This window comes from Trachypithecus francoisi, unplaced genomic scaffold (assembly GCF_009764315.1).
Source record: "Trachypithecus francoisi isolate TF-2019V2 unplaced genomic scaffold, Tfra_2.0 Lachesis_group12, whole genome shotgun sequence".
NCBI lineage: Eukaryota > Metazoa > Chordata > Mammalia > Primates > Cercopithecidae > Trachypithecus > Trachypithecus francoisi.
The window spans coordinates 62,658,301-62,681,177 of NW_022681457.1; the positions used below are offsets into that span (position 1 = coordinate 62,658,301).

The following is a 22,877-nucleotide window of genomic DNA, read 5'->3' on the forward strand; positions in this document are numbered from 1 at the left end:
TGTTTTCTCAGGATCCGTGAGGACAGTTCACCGGAGCAGCCTGTGCCAAAACAGGAAGGGACCAAGTCCCAAAACGCACACAAGAAAACAGTGGCAGAATGAGTGTGCGGGGTCACAGCAGGAGAATGGGAGACGGGCCTGAGTTTCTCACTGCTGCACAAGTGGACATCATAAGAGGAAGCTAACAGCCCCAGAGCACATCCGATAGGAGATCTAGTACATGAGGAGGAGGAATTTCAAAGATGACCCTGAGATGCAGAAAGCTTTCACTGTTCAGATGAAAGAAGTCAGTCATAGACTATCACAGGTGCTCATAGGGACCACCCCAGGCCAATGTGCATGGTTCCGATCCCAGCGGGTACCACGTTACCTTCTGAAACTGACAAGGAAGCCACAGAGAATCCGGGTAATGAAATCTGTCCAGGGTGACATGATCAATAATTGTATCACAGGTCTCAGGTAGCATGACCCAAGGGGATAAACGCTTGCCTCTGGGAGAGTGACCAGGAAGGTAACAGACAGGAAGCAGAGCATGTGATGCCCCCGCATGGGTGCAACAGTGGCCACTGCCACTCCACTGTGTACAGACCAGACTTGCTGGTGGCCAAGCTGCTTCTGTCTCCGCAGACCTGTCAGTGCACCACCTGGTCTCTGTGTTAGGTGTTACTGCTTCTTCTTGACTTTTCATCAGCCTAGGTCAGAACACACCCGAAGTGAACTTTACGGCCTGAGTTGCTCAGCCCTCCAGACCCCCTGTGCCGCCCACTGGCTGAAGAACAAGAACTTGGAGGCTAAGCAAGCCCCAGCGTGTGCCCTTCCCAAGGAGCCTGCCTTCTCCTGGTCCTCCCAGCCAGCTGGCGGGCTTCTGAGCCCTGAAGTGCAGCCCCTGCCCAGAAAGGCAGTGAGAGAGATCCTCAGGAAATATTGTCACTTCCAAGAATCAAGAATCCTATAAGCATCCAGGGCAAGAAAATGAAAAGTTCCCTAGAAAGAAGGAGGAATATGATTTGCTAAAGATCTCTGGCAACAAAGGAGGGAATGGTTTTATGGAACAAAGAATCAATACCCACTGAAGCCACCACTCACACAGGAGACAACAAAAGAACTCTCCAACAAATGAGGCACTCAAAGTACTGAATCAAAACCTAAAGCACTCACATGAGGAAAAGGAAAACATGGTACAAAATTGGGGTCCACACTGGATTGACTTGAGATAGTGCTCACTAAATAACTGTTGGTAAAATGATGGCAAAACAATGCAAATGTTTAAAATAAAGGAAGGCCAGGCGCGGTGGCTCAAGCCTGTAGTCCCAGCACTTTGGGAGGCCGAGACGGGCAGATCATGAGGTCAGAAGATCGAGACCATCCTGGCTAACACGGTGAAACCCCATCTCTACTAAAAAATACAAAAAACTAGCCGGGCGAGGTGGCGGGCGTCTGTAGTCCCAGCTAATTGGGAGGCTGAGGCAGGAGAATGGCGTAAACCCGGGAGGCGGAGCTTGCAGTGAGCTGAGATCCGGCCACTGCACTCCAGCCTGGGCGACAGAGCGAGACTCCGTCTCAAAATAAATAAATAAATAAATAAAAATAAAATAAAATAAAGGAAAAAGAAGTTATATAATAAAAAACTAGAAGGTAGGGGAAACAGATTATAAAGTAAAACTGAGGCAGGAGGCGGGACTTGACTCTGGAGGCGGGGCTTGGACACCAGACCAAATGGAGAACTAGCTAAAACAGGTTCCAGGTAAAAGCAGCTTTCCATCAGACACGCCCACGACTGTGCCTTGCCAGTTTACCATTGTCATGGCAACACCAGGGAGTTACCACCCCTTTCCATAGCAATGACTCGATGAACCAAAAGTTACTATCCCTTCCCTAGAAATGTCTGCATAAACTGCCCCTTACTCTGCATGTAATTAAAAGTGGGTATAAATATGACTGCAAAACTGCCCTGAGCTGCTGCTCTCAGCACACTGCCTGTAGGTAGCCCTGCTCCGCGGGTAGGCACGGAGCTGTCACACTGCCTGAACTGTAACACCGCTGCTTTAATAAAGCTGTTTCTTTCTACCCTACTACTGGCTCCCTCACCCTTGAATTCTTTCCCAGGTGAAGCCAAGAATCCTCGTGGGATAAGCCCCACTTTAGGGCTTATCTGCCTTGCATCAAAACCATGCTAAGTTTCTAATTTTTTAATATGGTTTAACTTTTTAACATAAGTAGAAAACAGAAATACAGGTCTTTTTTTCTTGATTTAAAGGTGATTCTACATTTAACATGGCATACATATAAAAGAGAGCAAAGGAAAATTCACCAACCTTCCAAAGATAGAAAAAAAATTTTAAAGCCACAAAGTAAAAAACAGAAACCAGAAAACACAAAATAAGGCTGTAGAAAAGAGAACAGATGCTGATTATCACTGTGAATTCAAACAGCTCTCCTAACACGGGGAGGCTCTCTATTTGAACAATGAGTACGTTGCACCTTATAAACAACCAATTTTAAAAAGTTAAAAATACAGGGATAAGCAAAGATGTGCCAGGAAAATGTAACAACAACAACAACAAAAATAGCAACACCAATGTCAGGGAAAGTCAGATTCAAGACACAGATTAAACAGGTTAAAAGGGGTTTCTTGAAAGCTACAAAAAGGCAAAATATATAATAAAGACATAACAATCATCGACTTTTATGCCTCAAACAATTTATCATGGAAATGAATAAGACAAAATCTATCATGAATCACAAAGAATTATAAAACCATCTCTCTAAATCTTAGAGCAAACACATAAAAATAGGGGAGGGGGCAGAGGACTGGAATTAGATAATAAATCTGATTCATGTACACTAAAGTATATATTCTAAAGATAAAAACTAACACTTTCCAGTATTCCATAAAATACTGACCAAAATATTTTTAAATAGGCCACAAAGAAAAACTTCAAAATTGGCCGGGCGCGGTGGCTCAAGCCTGTAATCCCAGCACTTTGGGAGGCCGAGACGGGTGGATCACGAGGTCAGGAGATCGAGACCATCCTGGTCTACACGGTGAAACCCCGTCTCTACTAAAAAATACAAAAAACTAGCCGGGCGAGATGGCGGGCGCCTGTAGTCTCAGCTACTCGGGAGGCTGAGGCAGGAGAATGGCGGGAACCCGGGAGGCGGAGCTTGCAGTGAGCCAAGATCGCGCCACTGCACTCCAGCCTGGGCTACAGAGCGAGACTCCGTCTCAAAAAAAAAAAAGAAAAACTTCAAAATTAAAAACCAAAAAGATTGACACCAGCAGCATTCTCACTAAGGCAGTATTCAAAAATAAACTAGCCAAAATCTATTTATTACTAAAGAGGAAAAAATAAAAAATAAACTAAGATTCAACTGAACAAGTTAAAAGACAGATGCGTCAAAACAAGGTTCAGGAAGACAGGAGAAAGGAATTAATAATAAAACCGGAAATCAGTAAGTTTGACCAACAGTAGAACTGAAAAATACATTTATCGGCTGATTTTATGAAAAGGCCAATAAAGAAGATAAAACTCTAGCAATTCTAATCCATAGAGAAAAAACACGAGTTACATTAGGAATGAGAAAGAAAAAACAGCCACAGATACAGAGGAGATATTTTAAAAACATAAGATTTTAAAAACATAAGAGAATAAAATTGGTTACTTGGTTACAATTTAAAATCTTTGATGAAAACAAAGAGTTTATGGGAAAACATACTTACTGACTCTAAAAGTGATGAATTTGGACTAAAACAATCCCATAGGAAAATCTGAAAAGTTACCAAAGAAATCTTCCCCAGAGAAACAACAGGGTGTGAGATTCAAAGGACTTCACACCTTCAAGAACACAAATAGCCAAGCCCTGTGCTTTCTAAGTTGTTTCAGAAAACAGAAAAACATGGGGGTGCTTCCCAAAACATGATCTCAAAAACCTTGGTCTCAAAATATGGCTAAGAGAGTTATAGCAAAAAAAAAAAAAAAAAAAAAGAACTTATAGCTCAATTTCCTATTTTGAGCCTGTATAAAATGCTAGTGAAAAAATAACAACAATGGCCAGGCACAGTGGCTCAGGCCTATAATCCCCACACTTTGGGAGGCCAGGGCAGGAGGATCGCTTGAGTCCGGAGTTGGACAGGCAATATAACGAGATCCCAAGTCCACAGAAAAATAAAAAATTAGCCAGGCATGGTGGTGCGTGTTTCTAGTCCCAGCTACTCTGGAGGCTGAGGGGGGAGGGTCACTCGAGACTGGGAGGTTGAGGTTGCAGTGTACTGTGATTACACCACTGCCTTCCAGCCTGGGCAACAGAGCAAGACACTGTCAAAACAAACAAAAAAAGCAACAACAAGCACCATAAGGATGCTTAGTGGATGTGTCCATCTGCTCTGTGCGCTATGCATACAGGCATGCCTCATCTTACCGTGCTTGCTTTGTTTTTTGTTTTTTTTTTTTTTTAGAAATTGAAGGTTTGTGGTAATCCTGCATTGGGCAAGTCTACTGGTGCCATTTTTCCAACAGCATGTGTTCACTTTGTGTGTGTCAGCATTTTTTAGCAATAAAGTCTTTTTAAATCATGGCATGTACATTGATTTTCTGAGACATAATGTTATTGCACCCTTAAGACACTACAGTATACTGCAAACATAACTTTTATATGCACTAGGAAACACAAAAATTTCCAATATTTGCTTTATTGCAGTAGTCTGGAACCAAAGTCACAATATCTCTGAGGTATACCTGTATATCAATTTGTCGAATCCTCCTAATCCTCCTATGAAGTGCTATTATTTTTTTTCCAGATGAGGAAACTGAGGTAGTGTTATCAATGTGCCCAAGCTGGTAATCAGCAGAGCTGGGACCCAAACCAAGAACGCCAGTCTCTGGGGACCATGCTCCACCCACTCTACTATACTGCCTCCTATGTCAGCTTCTTAAAGTCCTGACGTGCCACAATAAAGTAGCGTGTGTGCTGGGATGCCTCACTGGCTCCGCGCCAGGACGTCTGGTCATAAAATTCATCTAAGGTGCACCCAGCACCCAATCTTGGTTTCTTTTTTTTTTTTTTTTTTTGAGACGGAGTCTCACTCTGTCCACCAGGCTGGAGTGCAGGTGACGCGATCTCGGCTCACTGCAAGCTCCGCCTCCTGGGTTCACGCCATTCTCCTGCCTCAGCCTCCCTTGTAGCTGGGACTATAGGCGCCCACCACTGCGCCCGGCTAATTTTTTATATTTTTAGTAGAGATGGGGTTTCTTTTTTTTTTTTTTTTTTTGAGACGGAGTCTTGCTCTGCCACCCAGGCTGGAGTGCAGTGGCTGGATCTCAGCTCACTGCAAGCTCCGCCTCCCGGGTTTACGCCATTCTCCTGCCTCAGCCTCCCGAGTAGCTGGGACTACAGGCGCCCACCTCGTCGCCCGGCTAGTTTTTTGTATTTTTAAGTAGAGACAGGGTTTCACCGTATTAGCCAGGATGGTCTCGATCTCCTGACCTCGTGATCCGCCCGTCTCGGCCTCCCAAAGTGCTGGGATTACAGGCTTGAGCCACCGCGCCCGGCCCCAATCTTGGTTTCTAATACCATTCTCCAATAAAAGGAACCGGGCTCCTTGGCAAAATGGTTAATTCTGGGGTTGGAGCAGGGAACAGACCAGATGAGCCTGCAGTGCCAGAAAGGGAGTGCAAAACGATAGGGTGCATCAGAAAGACACAAAGCCCAAAGCTGAAAGGATTTGAACATCACAGAATACTGGATTATAAAGTATAAAATAAATATCCATTGGTCTATACAAGTTTAAAAAAAAAAAGAGGCCAGGCGCAGTGGCTCACACCTGTAATCCCAGCACTTTGGGAAGCTGAGGCAGGAGGATCACTTGAGGGCAACAGTTTGAGACCAGCTGGGTCAACATGACGAAATCCTGTCTCTACTAAAAATACAAAAAGTAGCCGGGCATGGTGGTGGGCACCTGCAACTCCAGCTACTTGAGCGGCTGAGGCAGGAGAATCACTTGAGCCCAGGAGGTGGAGGTCACAGTGAGCCGAGATTGCACCACTGCACTCCAGCCTGGGTGATGGAGTGAGATTCTGTCTCAAAAAAAGAAAAAAAAAGAAAGAAAGAAAATACAATTTCAAGTTTTAAAAAAAGGTTGAACAAATAAATAAATGAGGGAGAAGAGACAAATGTGTACAGAAAGATCACAAATAGCATAACTATAATTCCCATGCCTTAAGTGTGGGCGGCACACAATGACTGCTTTCCAAGAGTGCACAAGAGCGGGTAGGGGAGTGACTTCATGGTGGAGAAACCTGACAAGCACTACCTTAGCCAGGTGATCAAGGTCAGCATCATCAGTGACAAGTCATGCTGATGTGACGTGATGACAATGGCACTTCTGTGCTCTCCTTCCCAGTAACCCGTAACTCCTATCTCACTGAAAGAAAAACTAAAATTGAAAGGCATTCTTCAAAGTACCTAGCCATACTCCTCGAAAGTGTCAAGGTCATCAAAACCAGGCAATTCTAAGAAACTGTCATAGCCCAGAGGAGGATAAGGAGATGTGACAATGGAACGTGATGTGGTCTCCTGGATGGGATCCTGGAACAGGAGGAGGGCATTAGGTAAAAGCTAAGGCCACTGGAATAAAGCATGGACTTAAGATAATAATTACGTATCAATAATGTGCATCCGTGGTAACAAATGTTCCAAAGTAATGTTAATAACTTTACTAATAAATAATAGGGAAAATGGGTGCCAGGTACATGGAACTCTCTAACGTACTTGTAACTTTTCTGTAATCCAAAACTATCCTAAAATAAAAAGCTTACTGATTAAACACAATGTGGAAAAGGCCAAAGGAGATACCAAAAAAGGCAGCTGATAAAATTTGACATCCTTTCCTGATAAAATCTAGTAAGCTAGGAAGACAATGCTACTTCCTTAAACTCGTGATAAATATTTATCTGAAATCAACAGTCAACATCAGGTTTTTGGCTTTTTTTTCTCTTTTTTTAGAGATGGAGTCTCACTCTGTCGCCCAGCTGGGAGTGCAGTGGTGTGATCATAGCTCACTGCCGCCTTGACCTCCTGGGCTCAAGCGATCCTCCTGCCTCAGCCTTCCAAGTAGCTGGGACTACAGGAGTGCGTCACCACACCCAGCTAATTAAAAACTTTTTTTTTTTTTTGTAGAGGCAGAGGTCTCCTATGTTGCCCAGGCTGGTCTTGAACTCCTGGCCTCAAGCAATCCTCCTCCCAAAGTGCTGGGACTACAGGCATGAGTGTGTAATTCCCATGCCTGGTAATATCAGGTTTAATGGTGAAACACTAGAGGAAAATCCATAAAGATGTCCACAGGCTGCACGGTTCCTTATGATTCGTAACAGGATTCTCCAGGAGCAATGCACCCAGTATTTGAAAAGACAATGCTATTTATGTTAGTTTTGCCCCAAAATCTCTAGTCCTTCATCGACCAGGCTACATATTTGCAGAAAGGTCTTCTCTCTGGTTCTCTGTCCAGCTTTCGGGCTGGACACCAAGTTGGTTTTCTCCACGTGCCCATTCCTCAGTTACTCTTAGAGGCAAAATAAGCTATCCTAGCTTTTAGCCAAAGGGTCCCACAGCCTCTCCCCTCACTGAGAGCCCCAGTTTCATTCTGGATCCCTGGCTCTGTTGAATCTCTGGTGGACTCTCCACACTCGCCTGCTCCCCGGCTCCCTCCCTCATGCCAGGTGGTGTAGACAGAGCAGGATGGGTGGGCACACAGGACCTGCCCTGTCAGCATGGGGTAGTTCTGGATTAAGGAATTCTCCACCCAAGACAGCCCTGGCTCTCAGGAACGGCTCAGCTCAAATGACCCGAGGCACAGCCGGCCAGGGTGCAGGACTCAGTGGCTGCCCTCCTAGGGCATGGACACACAGATGGTGTTTCCTGACTGCTCTCATGATAGGCTGGGGCCCATCTCCAACAGCCAAGCAAGTGCTAGCAGCAAACCTACTACAAGCCACCTGAGGCAAAGAGGGCCTTTCTCCAGCCCAGACCTGGGTCTGAAGGGGCCCTCTTCTCTGAACGAGCTGCGCTCTCAGTGTTCTCACCCATTAACACAGCCACCAGATAAAGGATGTGTCTGCTCGGCGGGTGCAGGGTCCTGCCCACGGACACACAGCTAGCCCCCAGGGCCCATCACATCCATTCTTACCTGGGGCTGAGGTCTCAGAGGCCGCCTGGACCCAGACTTGTTTCAAACAGTCCTCAAAACCGCAGCACCCTTTGTGGGGGTGGCTAAATGGATGGTGGTCTCACTGATGCCCACATTTGCCCAGGCTGAGAGCAGATTAGGTCAGACTGTGCCTGGATGACACAGACTGCATCTCCAGGACCTCCTGGAGGAAGACGGGGACCTCCTAGTGACTTCCCTCTCCAGTGAAACCTGGGTCCTCTGCATGCATCGTGAGGGGCCTCAGCACTGGTCAGAGATACACAAGGTGTCTCACCATCCACCCAGAGTGCCCGGCAACACAGCCCCGTGTAGCCCCAGATGGGAGGGGGACCATGTGGGCACAGGTATCCGAGAGACAGTTCTCCAGAGGTCACTGTGTACAGGAGGGACTCAGATGAAAAGCAGAGGGTGCCAGGCTGGGCATGGTGGCTTATGCCTATAATCCCAGCACTGTGGGAAACCAAGGCAGGAAGAAGGCTTGAACACTGGAGTTCTAGACCAGCCTAGGCAACAAGGCAAAACTCTGTCTCTACAAAAAATAAAAAATTAGCTGGGCATGGTATTGAGCAACTGTGGTACCAGCTACATGGGGGGCTGAGGTGGGAGGATCACTTCAGCCTGGGAGGCAGAGATTGCAGCAAGCAGAGATCGCCCCGGAGGGGCGGCCTGTCTGCGGCCCCACGTCCCCCACAGCCCTGAGCACTGAGGGCTGGCAGGGATGGGGGGGGCTGTCCACAGACTCTCTCACCTCCTGGCTGTCCTTACTGGAGTGAAAGTTTCTAGTCTTTTTTATTTATTTATTTATTTATTTTTGAGATGGAGTCTTGCTCTGTTACCCAGGCTGGAGTGCAGTGGTGTGATCTCGGCTCACTACAACCTCCACCTCCCAGGTTCAAGTGATTCTCCTGCCTCAGCCTCCAGAGTAGGTGGGACTACAGGTGCGTGCCACCAAGCCCGGGTAATTTTTTGTATTTTTAGTAGAGATGGGGTTTCACCATGTTAGCCAGGATGGTCTTGATCTCCTGACCCTGTGATCCGCCTGTCTCGGCCTTCCAAAGTGCTGGGATTACAGGCATGAGTCACTGAGCCCAGCCAGTTTCTAGTCTTAAGAAAAAATAACAGAAAAAGAGAGAAAAAAATCTGTCCTGTTTAACAATAATGCAGTAAGGGTTTTGCAACCTGCTCTCAGGCTGGATTCACGGAGACCTCCAGCCCCGCCCCAGCAGCCTCGGCTTGGGTGGCTGTGTGTGGGGGGGAGGGGCGGGTGTGTATGTGGTATGTCGATGGGTGTGGTATATACCATGTACGTGATGCATGTGGTGGGTGGCATGTGTATGGTGTGTAGTGTATGTATGGGATGGTGGATACATGTGTGGTGTGTAGTATATGTGGTATGTATGATATGGTGTGTATGGCTGTGGTGCATGTGTGTGGTGTGTATGTGTATGGCTGTGATGTGTATGTGGTGTGTGTAGGGTATGTGGTGTGTGTGGTGTGTAGGTGCATGTGGCATGAGATGTGTGGTGTGTAGGTGTGTGTGGCATGTAAGGTATGGTGTGTGTTGTGTGTATGGCATGTTATACGTATGCAGTATTTGATATATGTGGTGTGTGTATGGCATGTGGTGTGTGTGGTATGTGAGGGTTGTGTGTGGAGGTGTGTATGTGTGACGTATATGGTGCATGGTGTGTGTGTGGTGTGTGTGTGTGGTGTGGGGTGTGTGTGGTGTGTGGAACGAGTGTGGTGCGTATGGTGCGGGTGGTATGTGTGGTGTGTGTGGCATGTGTGTGTTGTGCTGTACGTGGTATGTGGCATGTGTGGTGTGTATGTCGTGTGTATGGTGGGGGGTGTGGTGTGTGGCGTGTGTTGTATGTGGCATGTATGGTATGTGCTATGTAGTATGTGTGTTGTGTGAGGTGTATGTAGTGTGTGTGGTATGTGAGGGTTGTGTGTGGAGGTGTGTATGTGTGACGTATATGGTGCATGGTGTGTGTGTGGTGTGTGTGTGTGGTGTGTAGGTGTGTGTGGCATGTGTGGTGTGTATGGTGTGTGTGGCACGTATGTGGTGTGTGAGGTGTGTGTGGTGTGTATGGTGTGGTGTAGTGTGTGCGTGGTGTAGTGTGTGCATGGTGTAGTGTGTGTGTGGCACGGGGGGCATGTGCATGGATTGTGTGTGGTGTATGCGGCATGTATGGGTTGTGTGGTATGTCTTGTGTGTGTGGTGTAGGGGTATATGTGGTGTGTGTGTGTGGTGTATGTGGTGTGTTGGTGTAGGGGTATATGTGGTGTGTGTGTGTGGTGTATGTGGTGTGTGGGGTATGTGTGTGGTGTATGTGGCTTGTATGGGATGTGTGGTGTTGTGTGTGTGGTATGTATAGCGTGGTGTGTATGTGGTGGGTGTGATGTGTGTGGTGTGTGCGGTGTGTATGGTGTGTGTGGTGTATGTGGTGTGTGTGGTGTGTGGTGTGTATGGTGTGTGGTGTGTATGGGGTGGTATGTGTGTCACGTATGTGGTGTGTGAGGTGTGTGTGGTGTGTGTGAAGTGTATGGTGTGGTGTGTATGGTGTGTTGTGTGTGTTGTGTATGTGGTGTGTGGTGTGTATGGGGTGGTATGTGTGTCACGTATGTGGTGTGGGGGGGCATGTGTGTGGTGTATGTGGTGTGCACAGGATGTGTGGTGGTGTGTGTGGTGTGTATGGTGTGTGTGTTGTGTATGTGGTGTGTGGAGTGTGGTATGTGTGTTGTGTATGTGGTGTGTAGTGTGTGTGGTATGGGGGCGTGTGTGGTGTATGTGGCGTGCACGGGACATGTGGTGTGTGTGGTATGTATTGTGTGGTGTGCGTGTCGTGTATGTGATGTATGGAGTGTGTGGTGTGGGGGGCATGTATGTGGTGCATGTGGCATGCACGCGATGTGTGGTGTGGTGTGTATTGTGTGGTGTTGTGTACGTGGTGTGTGGTGTGGGGGGCATGTGTGTGGTGTATGTGGTGAGCATGGGATGTGTGGTGTGCTGTGTGTGGCATGTATGGTGTGGTGTGTATGGTGTGGTGTGTGTGTTGTGTATGTGCTGTGGGGGGCATGCATGTGGTGTATGTGGCATGCACAGGACGTGTGGTGCTATGTGTATGGTGTGTATGGTGTGGTGTGTGTGTTATCTATGTGGTGTATGGTGTGTGTGGTGTGGGGGGCGTGTGTGTGGTGTATGTGGCATGCACAGATTGTGTGATGTGGCATGTGTGGTGTGTATAGTGTGTTGTGTGTGTCGTGTATGTGGCATGTATGGTGTGGTGCGTGTCATGTATGTGGTGTGGGGGGGCACGTGTGTGGTGTATGTGGCTTGTATGGGATGTGTGGTGTGCTGTGTGTGGCATGTATGGTGTGGTGTGTGGTGTATGTGGTGTGTAGTGTGTGTGGTATGGGGGCGTGTGTGTGGTGTGTGTGGTATACGGCATGTGTAGTGTGAGGGGTGTGTATGTGGTGTGCAGGAGTGTGGGTGGTGTGTATGGTGTGTGTGGCACGTATGTGGTGTGTGAGGTGTGTGTGGTGTGTATGGTGTGGTGTAGTGTGTGCGTGGTGTAGTGTGTGTGTGTGTGTATGTGGTGTGTGTGTGGCATGGGGGGCATGTGCATGGATTGTGTGTGGTGTATGCGGCATGTATGGGTTGTGTGGTATGTCTTGTGTGTGTGGTGTAGGGGTATATGTGGTGTGTGTGTGTGGTGTATGTGGTGTGTTGGTGTAGGGGTATATGTGGTGTGTGTGGTGTGGTGTATGTGGTGTGTGGGGTATGTGTGTGGTGTATGTGGCTTGTATGGGATGTGTGGTGTTGTGTGTGTGGTATGTATAGCGTGGTGTGTATGTGGTGGGTGTGATGTGTGTGGTGTGTGCGGTGTGTATGGTGTGGTGTGTGTGTATGTAGTGTGTGGTGTGTGTGGTGTGTATGGTGTGGTGTGTGTGTATGTAGTGTGTGGTGTGTGTGCTGTGTGTGAAGTGTATGGTGTGGTGTGTATGGTGTGTTGTGTGTGTTGTGTATGTGGTGTGTGGTGTGTATGGGGTGGTATGTGTGTCACGTATGTGGTGTGGGGGGGCATGGTGTGGTGTATGTGGTGTGCACAGGATGTGTGGTGGTGTGTGTGGTGTGTATGGTGTGTGTGTTGTGTATGTGGTGTGTGGAGTGTGGTATGTGTGTTGTGTATGTGGTGTGTGTGTGTGGTGTGGGGGGCGTGTGTGTGGTGTATGTGGCGTGCACGGACATGTGGTGTGTGTGTGGTGTGTATTGTGTGGTGTGCGTGTCGTGTATGTGATGTATGGAGTGTGTGGTGTGGGGGGGCATGTGTGTGGTGTATGTGGCATGCACAGGACGTGTGGTGCTATGTGTATGGTGTGTATGGTGTGGTGTGTGTGTATGTGGTGTGTGGTGTGGGGGGCATGTATGTGGTGCATGTGGCATGCATGCGATGTGTGGTGTGGTGTGTGTGGCATGTATGGTGTGGTGTGTATGGTGTGTGGTGTGTGTTGTGTATGTGCTGTGGGGGGCATGCATGTGGTGTATGTGGCATGCACAGGACGTGTGGTGCTATGTGTATGGTGTGTATGGTGTGGTGTGTGTGTTATCTATGTGGTGTATGGTGTGTGTGGTGTGTGGTGTGGGGTGTGTGTGGTGTGTGTGTATGTGGCATGCACAGATTGTGTGATGTGGCATGTGTGGTGTGTATAGTGTGTTGTGTGTGTCGTGTATGTGGCATGTATGGTGTGGTGCGTGTCATGTATGTGGTGTGGGGGGGCACGTGTGTGGTGTATGTGGCAAGCACGGAATGTGTGGTATTGTATATGTGTACGTGGTAGGTATGGTGTGGTATATGTGTTGTGTGTGTGGTGTGTGTGTGGCATCTGGGGCATGTGCCTGGTTGGGGGAGACCCTCAGGCCGTTTCCCCTCTCCCCAGCCCATCTGCACTCGAGGTACGCTGGGCACACAGAATCACAACTCGCTCCATCTGGCCAAAGAGTAAGAAAAGCACCAAGGCCTTGAATGAGGAGCACAGCTGGGCAAGTCCTTCACTCACAAGGGACTGACCGGGACAGGAGGTTGTGATTGAGGGCTGTCGCCTGTGGCAGGAGCACCCAGAAAAGCCCGGACCTGTGGAGGAGGGTCTCCAGTGGGTCCTGGCCTGGGAGAGGACGCCACCACACAGTCCCCGTCATACCACACAGATATTCTCCCTTTCCCATGATTCTCACGAACCCCCAGAAACGAAAGGACCCCAAATGGCCCACTCACAGCTCAGAGAGAAAGAGCATAATTTCAATCAAGGCCCTAGGCTGTCAGACACATCGAGTTATTAATCTCCTTGTGGCAAATGTGAGCTGGGACTCACTTACACAGCCAACGGAGCATGCTCTAAATTAGCGTTTGCAGGTAATGGATCCGGCCGCCAGCCCCACGCCAGCTGGCTACAAGCTGGTTACGCCACTAACATGAAATAATAGGAGGCGGAAAAATGGACGGCCTGATTGGGCCTGCTGTTAGAGGCCGATTTACCCAACACGGACGTCTTACTGGTTTAACACAATTTACTACACCTCAATTGCGGAAAATGATTTTCATTCCTCCGAACCCTCAACTCCCAGGCGCCGCACGAGGGAGGAGTCTTCATAAATGCCATCCGCTCACCTTTTTTTTTTTTAACATGCCTTCAAGATTTTATAACAAATCATAGATAATAAAACAAAAAGAGATGAGGCTTAGAATGGGGGGTCCAGGCCAGCATCTCTTGAGTCCTGGGGTGGGTGGTGTGTCCATGTTCCAGAAAACCAGCCCTGACTCCTGCCCTGAGTCCTGAACTGCAGAGCTCCCTGCCTTCTTTCCCGGTATCCCTGTGCAGGGCTGAGGCCCGCCAGACCCCCAGCAGAAAGTCCAGCAGGTCTTAGGGACGCCCACCTTGCTCACAGGGTGCTATCAACACATATAAAAGAGCAGCTGGCTTCCTTTGAACCCAGTGAGTCAGCAATTCACACAGCAATATAACTGTCCCCCAGCCTTCCCTGGTAGCAGTTGAGCCTGTGTTCAAAGAGGCACACCCCTGGGTAACCAAAAACATGGGCTTTAGGAGAGATTTTTATTCCCTGACTAGTTAAGAAAAGAATTCTCAAGCTCCCAGTGACACAGAAGATGGCAGAAAAATCACTTAAAACCTTTTCTTCTCTTTTCCCATCCATCGAACCCACCCACACGCTTCCCAACACCCACGATGGGTCAGACACTGTGCAGATAAATGAGACATGGTCCCCAAGAAGTCGCCTCCAGGCTCTCCACGACAAGGACCACAAAACTGCGTCACACAGTGATATCCTGCCCTGGAGAGGGAGCTCGAGGCGGAAGAAGTGTCAGCCCACCTCCTTGGCCGCAGATGTCCCCAGGGGCTTCAGCCACCTCCTCAAATCTGGCCAGGGATACTCCACAATGTGACACTTTCCCCAGACACCCATCTTCCCACCATCTTCAGATGGGGTGACCCTTCTCTCCCCACTTGGTCCCCTCAGGAACAGCCTCCATCTCTCGTTCTTGCTGTCTCAGTTCCCGTCCCCACACCACTGCTCTAAGCTCTCAGGGGCCCACAGATCAGATAGCTTCCCTGGTGGGCACTGTTTCCCCTCTGTATATCCTGTGGCCAGCAGCAGGTGGGCACGCATGGCAGGTGCACAGCATGGGCAGCAGGTACATATGCTGACCCGATGCCACTCAGCACCCTGTGGGAGTGTGTGTCATGTGTGGTGTGTGTGGCGTGTATGTGGTGGGTGGTGGTGGGGGCATGTGTGTGGTATATGTGGTGTGCACATGATGTGTGGTGTGGTGTGGTGTGTGTTGTGTGGTGGTGTATAAGTGGTGTGTGGTGTGTGGTGGGGGCATGTGTGTGATATATGTGGCGTGCACACAATGTGTGGTGCGGTGTGTATTGTGTGATGTTGTATATGTGTACATGGTAGGTATGGTGTGGTGTGTGTGTCATGTGTGTGGTGTGTGTGTGGCATCTGGGGCATGTGCCTGGTTGGGGGAGACCCTCAGGCCGTTTCCCCTCTCCCCAGCCCATCTGCACTCGAGGTGCACTGGGCACACAGAATCACAACTCGCTCCATTTGGCCAAAGAGTAAGAAAAGCACCAAGGCCTTGAATGAGGAGCACAGCTGGGCAAGTCCTTCCCTCACAAGGGACTGATGGGAACAGGAGGTTGTGATCGAGGGCTGTCACCTGTGGCAAGAGCGCCCAGGAAAGCCCGGACCTGTGGAGGAGGGTCTCCAGTGGGTCCTGGCCTGGGAGGGGACGCCACCACACGGTCCCCGTCACACCACACAGATCTTCTCCCTTTCTCATGATTCTCACGACGCCCCAGAAACGAAAGGGCCCCAGATGGCCCATTCACAGCTCAGAGCTCCTGGCTCCTGGCTGAGCTTCCCAGTGCACTCGGCTGTGGCCTCTGGCTTCGAGCTCATCTCTCCAAAAGCCACCCTGGTCCACACAGGATGCGGCAGCAAGGCCAACCCAGGGTCTTGGGATGGGGGTGGAGGGAAGGTGGAGCAGTGTGTAGACCAGGGTGACATCTCCCCAGAGCTCAGGTTCACAACACTCTGCTTCCAACAGCAGCCAAGTGCAACGTGTGGACTCTATGTGGATCCTAACTTGAACAAACCAATGCTAAAAAGAGTTTAGGATCAATACGGACTAGACATTCATGACGTTAAGGAGTTACGGTTCATTTGTGATAATGAATGTGATATTGGCCTGGTGGTTACGTAAAAATAAAAAAAAATTCTCATCAACTGAAATACCTACTGAGGTATTTACAGGTGCCATGACATGATGTCTGGGATTTGGCTTTAAAATGCTCTAGCAAACAAAACTAAACACAAAAACCTGATGGGGACTTCGGGGTTCATTATACTTTTCTATTATTTTGGATATTGAAATTTCCTGTTTAAAAAAAAAAAAGCCCTCCATTACCTGGAAGGCATGAGGGCTAAGGAGTGGGGAGTATTCCAGGGCCCCTGGCCCCTGACCCAAAGCTGGTACAGCCCTGTCCACAGGCTGGGCAGGGGCCAGCTCTGGGACACTGTGGGGAGGGAGTCTCAAGGCCCCTCCCAGGAGCCACCTTGGGAGCAGGACTGCCTGCAGCACAGGGCTCGGGCGGCCAGCATGCGGAGGACGGCAGGGCTCCACACTGGGTTCAGCTATTCCTGCCCCAATTTCTCGCTTATTTTTATTTGAAGCATCAGCTATGGGTCACTATGATTCAACTCAAGCTGGGACAGGTTTCCGGGGCAGTGCCAGTCTGAGAGACCCACTGTCCAGCCCACCTCATGGGAGGAGCCCCCAACACACTTCCCATCCCAGATCCTCGGAGCGGGCAGGGGGTCCTGGGAATGCTGGGTACAGAGGCCGCACTGCAGCAGACCACGCAGACACAAGTGCTGGGAGAGCTCTGCAAGCCCTTCCCAACCTCCCTGGCTGACAGAGCGGGCGTCTGATTAACGTGTGTTACATGCCCCCTCCCAGGATGCCAAGCACCCGGGCAAGACCATTTTAACCTCCTCCTGGGCAGGGTAAGGAGAGAAGCACAGGAGCTGACTGCTCAGAATTCCAAGGCGAGACCTTAAAAAGACACCCACCCCCCAAGCACAGCCACGGCGAACAGAAGCGTTCAAGCAGCCCACTGTGGGCCCCAACTGACCTCAGCCCTGCACCCCACTGATGGAAGGCAGGCCACGAGGGCTGGGAGGGTGATATGGAGCCAGCACCCACAGGGCCGGGGCCCTGAACAGAGCAGGCCCTGAAGACATCTGGGGCGGACTTGGGCCCTGCAAGGGGGGTAAGGGACACTAGAAACTAAGCTCTCACAAGGATAGGCAGGAAAGGAAAGCCCGGTGTGGGGACAGGGGGATGGCAGCCTCTTCAGTGTCACTTCCCCAGAGCTTCCAGGTGATACCAACACTGGTGGGAGGTCTCAGAATGGGGACCTCCTGCCACAGGACACGGGTGGGAAGGGAACCACTGAGGCAGTCAGAGTCTGATCCAAAGGTTTCCTTGTACCACGGGTGGCAGCACACTGACCTTTGGGTCCTGGAGCGGGGCTGAGCTGGCCAGGCCACACCTGCCACGGCTGGGCAGCCGCAGGAAGCTCCCCGGGTGGCACCGGCTCGCTGCAGGCCTAACAGGAGCGGAAGGCCAATGGAGCTCTCCAGAGCTCTTTATGGGCCATTTAACCATCCCTCGACCCAGTCGCCCGAACACAGCAGACATAATGGCTGTGTTTACACATAAAAATGGCAAGCTGTTTTACTGGCGGCTTTCAGAGTCATAAGAGTAGCAATTTGGTAAAGTTTCCTGCAAATGGCAGAAACAAAGTCCGAGAGTAGAATGGTGGGGCACTAAACCACCCTGAAAAGTCATCGAAGACCATTACATCAAACACTCTGCCAAGAGCCAGGGAGCGGGGAGCAGTCAGAAGAAAAATAATCTTTGCCTGTGATCCTGAAGCCCTGTTCATAATCCCCACTCAAGGTGTGTGTGCCGCTGCGGCGTTTCATCTGTTACTCACTCAGGGAACATAAATTACTGTTTTTTACCTTTTACTTCTACCCGGAGAAACATGGTGGCTTACCTTTCCAACTCATATTCTTTCATTCCCACCTTTACAGCCTTCATTACCTGGAGGATAGATATTAAGTAAAGACATTTGTATTAAGCAGATCAGTAACACAGCGTGATAAATAACATACAGCACTTCTTCAAAAGCACCTCTTCTTTAAAAAAGAAAAAAAGAATGATAAGTGCATGCAGTGGTACAGACATGTGACAAATTAGAACTTTTTAAAAGCTCCAAAATCCATACAGTTTATTTAAACTGCCATGAAGCACTTCCATTTGGAAGCCGATAAATGCCAAGCCTCGAGTTACAGCTCAGAGGCCACCAGCAGCCCGAGGACAGTGAGGATTCAACCATGAGGTGCTTGGTGAATACTTAATGCTACAAAAGCTATGACGATCACTAAAAGGCCTCCTTTGTTTAACTTTCATAAAACACAGAGAGCATTAACTCGTACAAGAGAGCACACTGCCCATCAATTACCCTTGTCTGTTTCCTAACACAAAACGCAACATTCCTGAGCAGACCCTGGGCCATCCTCATCTTTCAAGACATGTGTTTCCTTATTTGGTCTCCTTCCTCTAGTAAAGTGGGAAGATTTGGAAGAGAACCACATGAAGAAGTTTTCAGAAAATGGATGATGGTAATAAGTGTATTTGAACCATAGTTAAGAACAAGAGATTCTTTAAAACGAGCTGAGAACTGCTGCGATATCAGGAAGGAGCACTCTACCCTCCCAGAGTTGGGACTTCTTGTTGGAGAATTTCCTGAGGATTAGTGTCCATGACTGCCATGATGGGCAGGTGCCCTAGGCTGAGGAATTGGGGCACAGCCTCTCCTGTCCCTGCCCTGTGCCCACCAGGAAACAGAAAAGAGAACCATCATCATGTAAAACTTCCTACCTCTCGTGTGGCCCTCGGGAATTAGAGCCCACCTGGAAACCCTTCATCCTCACGCAGTTCTCTCGCCACACAGCAACACTGCTTTCCCCACTCAACTGGAGCCGGTGTCTGACTTACCTCACGGTGGGCCTCGCTGGAGATTTTATTGGTGTAGCGCAGAACCTCCAGCTCCATGTCTGTCTTAAACACTCGGCTTCAGAGACAGAAGAACAAAGCAGCAAGTCAGTGACTTTCAGGAGGCACTGGCCGGACCTCTCTAGGGAGACCTCAGGGCCTGTCACACCCTGCAGAGCCCGGAAGGGGTGTTATGCAAGGCCGGAGTGGGGCCACCAAGACCCAGGAGTGACAAGCTCTATGGAACAGTCCAGTAGAAAACCTCCAGCGGGGAGCAGAGCTGCTGCCCGCCTTCCTAACACCAGCCGGCGGGCAGGCTGTTTCCAGGGATAAGATCTGGAAGCTGCTGTGGCGGGGGGAAGAAGCCCAGTTGCTGCAGCCTGTGACAGGCTGCCTCCCTCAGCCTCAGTTTCCCCATGCATGGAAGGGGGATGAAATCCACATGGCATGGCTGTTGGGCCATAATCCTAAGCCTGCCACCTCTCAGGGCTCTGTCCTGTTGGCTGAAGAGTCCTCATTTCCTCCCCATCCCCACCCACCTGCCCATGGGTGGGTGACAGGGTCTGGTGAGGGGACTGAAGCCATTCCAGCTTTGTGTGTGCCGGTACAGATGTGAAAACAGCTGGGCCGCAGACACAGGCAGGAGACCAGGAGCAGAGGAGAAGAGGGAGGCAGCCATAGATGAGAGGGTGGTTTATGTGGGCAGGGAAGTCACAATCAGGGGACCCTGCTGTCCCTTCCCAGTTGGGCTGTGCTTCCTGCAACTGGACTCCTGGGGCTCCCAAGGTCCTCCCAACAAACGTGTTAATTTGCCCAAATGTGGTTACATTTCTGGTGGTTGCAATCAATCTCACCCGCAAGTAAGACCCACAGAGAGGAGCCAAATAAGTATTCGCTTTCTACCTCCACTCATTTAAAACAACCCTGGGTCTGTGGGCACTGCAAGGGCAGCCGTGCTGAGGCATTCAGAGCACTGGCCTGGGAGAAAAGCCCTGGGCTCCAGTTCAGCTCCACCCCTTCCCAGCAGTGTGCCTGAGATCCCTACTCTGTGCCTTGGTGTCCCCATCTGAAAAACGGAGATATGAACACTGTTTTCATAGTAGGTTTACAGTGAGAACTGAGTTGGCATTTTTAAAGCACTAAGGACAGTGCCTGGCACACAGTAAGTGCCGTATACACTTGTTCCAGAAACCAAGCGAAATGCAAAGCCTGCAGACACCACCTCATCCACACTTCCCACCCCAAAGCCAGGCGAAATGCTCTGATGTCCTTAGGTAGGACACCTTGATTCTCATCAAAACATGACTCCCCAGTATTCATGACAGGCCCATGAAGCTAGAGAAATCTCAGCAGGCAAACACAGCCTCCCTTCATTTTAAATTGCCATTTACTGGGGACCTGCCCCATGCTGGGTCCTGTAAGTTGCAGTGGATGCTAGGTACACTGCCCAACTCATCCCGAGGCCACACCCCTCTACTGGTCTCCTTGATTCAATGGAGGGAGCCAAGACTCAGCTCCCTCGCTTCAACTGGGGACATCTCTGGGGACCACTCCAGCACCAAAGCTCCCCATGGGAGCAGCCGAGATGCCCTTGTGACAGCATTGCAGCCCAAGCCTGCTCCCTCCCTCTGACACACACGCTGATCCCGAGAGCACTCCTCAATATGCTTCCTGCCCACTGGGCTCAGAGACTCAGCTTCCCATGGAACCCAACCTAGAACAGGTACTACCTTCCCATTTCACAGATAGTGACACTAAGACTTAGCTGAGACGATGTCAAAGGGCGTGTGACCCACTCTGTTACACTCACCCCCTTTTTGTTGCACTCCATGCAAAAATAACAGAACTCTACATTCAGACAAACTACTAATCAAATACAGAAGGAAACTAGTCATTTTCAGACATTCAAAAACTCAAAAACGGGGGAAGTACTTAAGGATGTCCTCCAGCAGAGACAGAAGGGTAGCAGGGTGGGGAGATGGAGAAAGCACAAGCCAGTAAAGAGAAGGAGGTGATATAATGGGATATTTTAAAAAACTGGAGTCAATCCAAAAGTATAATTAGACGCTGGACAGCAAGCCTAGAAAGCAATCAGTAGAAATTAGAACTCCAAGTATGTGGCTCTGAGAAAAACATCCACAAAAAGAATGGCATGGATTCCTTTCCACAGATAAAATCAATAGGAAGCTTAAAGCTCTTAGCGATATGGTGAAGAAGATACGTTTCTTCTCTCAATAAGAAGGAAGAAAGGCAAATTAAAACTCTAGGAACAACAAAACAAAACAGATGTATGTATGAAGGCTGCATTTATTCACATGGTACCAAAGTAACAACAGGCAGATTACTCTCCAGGTCAAGGGGTAGTAACCCAGTGATCAGTCTTAGCATCATTGATTGTGTCTGAATGCAGTGCAATAAGAAATACACATCACCTGGGATGTATTCTGGCAAATGTTTTAAACTTCTATGGCTTTAGATCTAGCTTCCAGTTTGCAAGAAATATGGGGATAGAGGAACAAGCCAGCCGCCACCACAAGGGAACAACCACACAAATCCAGAATTGGGATGCTGTGGTACAACTGGCCCAGCCTTTCAGGATCTGGGGGAAAAACCATCACAACACCCAAGTAAGAGATAGAAACTATACTGGCCACATCTGGGATGTCTTATGGACAACCGGAGGAATTTCTATTTACGTGAACTTTCTAATTTTCAACAATGCATGTATATATGTCGCTTTTGTTCTAAAGAAAATAATAATAAAAAAATTTTTTTTCTAATAAAAAAAAGAACACCATTCTTTAAACAGAGAATAAACTAAAATATGGAGTGATTTTGTACAACTGATGGTTATATAAGAAAAACAGTCTAGGCCAGGCGTGGTGGCTCATGCCTGTAATCCCAGCACTTTGGGAGGCCGAGGTGGCCGGATCACGAGGTCAGGAGATTGAGACTATCCTGGCTAACACGGTGAAACCTCATCTCTACTAAAAATACAAAAAATTAGCCGGGCATGGTGGTAGGCGCCTGTAGTCCCAGCTACTCGGGAGGCTGAGGCAGGAGAATGGCATGAATCTGGGAGGCGGAGCTTACAGTGAGCCAAGATCGCATCACTGCACTCCAGCCTGGGCGACAGAGCGAGACTCTGTCTCAAAAAAAAAAAAAGGAAAAGAAAAACAGTCTATATGCTCTTGACGCTAGGAGCTTCCTCTTGAGGGAGGTCCTGGGCTTGTGACATCCAACCCAGAGAGAAGGCACTCCCGCCCCGATACATTACTTAGCTCTGCATAGACCATGGTCATAGTGATCATAGAAACACAGTTTTATGGCTGTTTTTTTCCGTTGTTATTTTTTGGGTTTTTTTTTTTACCTTTTAGAGTTAATGTCCCCCCCAAAAACAGGTAAGATTTACTGGTCACATAAATGCAATGGAAATATTACAAACCCTAACAAGGAAACACAACAGAAGTTGGGAGGTGAAGACGGGCTGGAGAAAAGACATGTAGAGAGAGCAGGGCCCCATCTGTGCAGCCTCAGCTCACCCAGGGCAAAGGCAAGATAGGGTGGAAAGTTCACAGAGCAAGAACTAAAGGAGGCTCAAGTGTATGACAAGAAGGCAAAAGGAACCCGTGGAAGAACCAGCAATAAACATACGATGAAAAGATGGATGGGGGTGACAGAAATGGCCCAAAGAATTGGCTCTGGGGAGGGCTGGTGTGGAGAGAGATGGGCTGGCAGGAGTCGCTGGTTTCAAGATAACCTAGCTTTCCTGTACTGAGTTTGTACTAGTGGCTTTTTAAACCAAGGGTACACATTGCTTTGATAGCACTTTAAAAACCTTAATGAGATGCTGTCCATAATGGTAAATGTCCATTCATTCATTTCACATCACTAATAAGTGCCAGCTAGATATACCAGGCACCGGTGATGGAGTGGAGTGAAAGGGCCACGTCCTCCCCTAATGGAGCACAGAGACCACGGAGAGAAGGATACAGTGCGAGTAAACACACAATGATGGAGTG

The 22,877-nt window shown here is 49.0% G+C and overlaps 1 protein-coding gene across 1 annotated transcript in view; it reads right to left on the minus strand.

The window, feature by feature from the left end:
* The window catches only part of PEPD (peptidase D), a 140,639-nt gene that overhangs the window by 63,097 nt on the left and 54,665 nt on the right, over nucleotides 1-22,877 (minus strand). Inside the window, exons 8-9 of the mRNA XM_033225627.1 lie at nucleotides 18,859-18,934; nucleotides 17,855-17,901 (exon numbers count right to left, since the gene is read on the minus strand). Coding sequence (XP_033081518.1) covers nucleotides 17,855-17,901; nucleotides 18,859-18,934 — 123 coding nt within the window. The remainder of the gene's footprint in view (nucleotides 1-17,854; nucleotides 17,902-18,858; nucleotides 18,935-22,877) is intronic.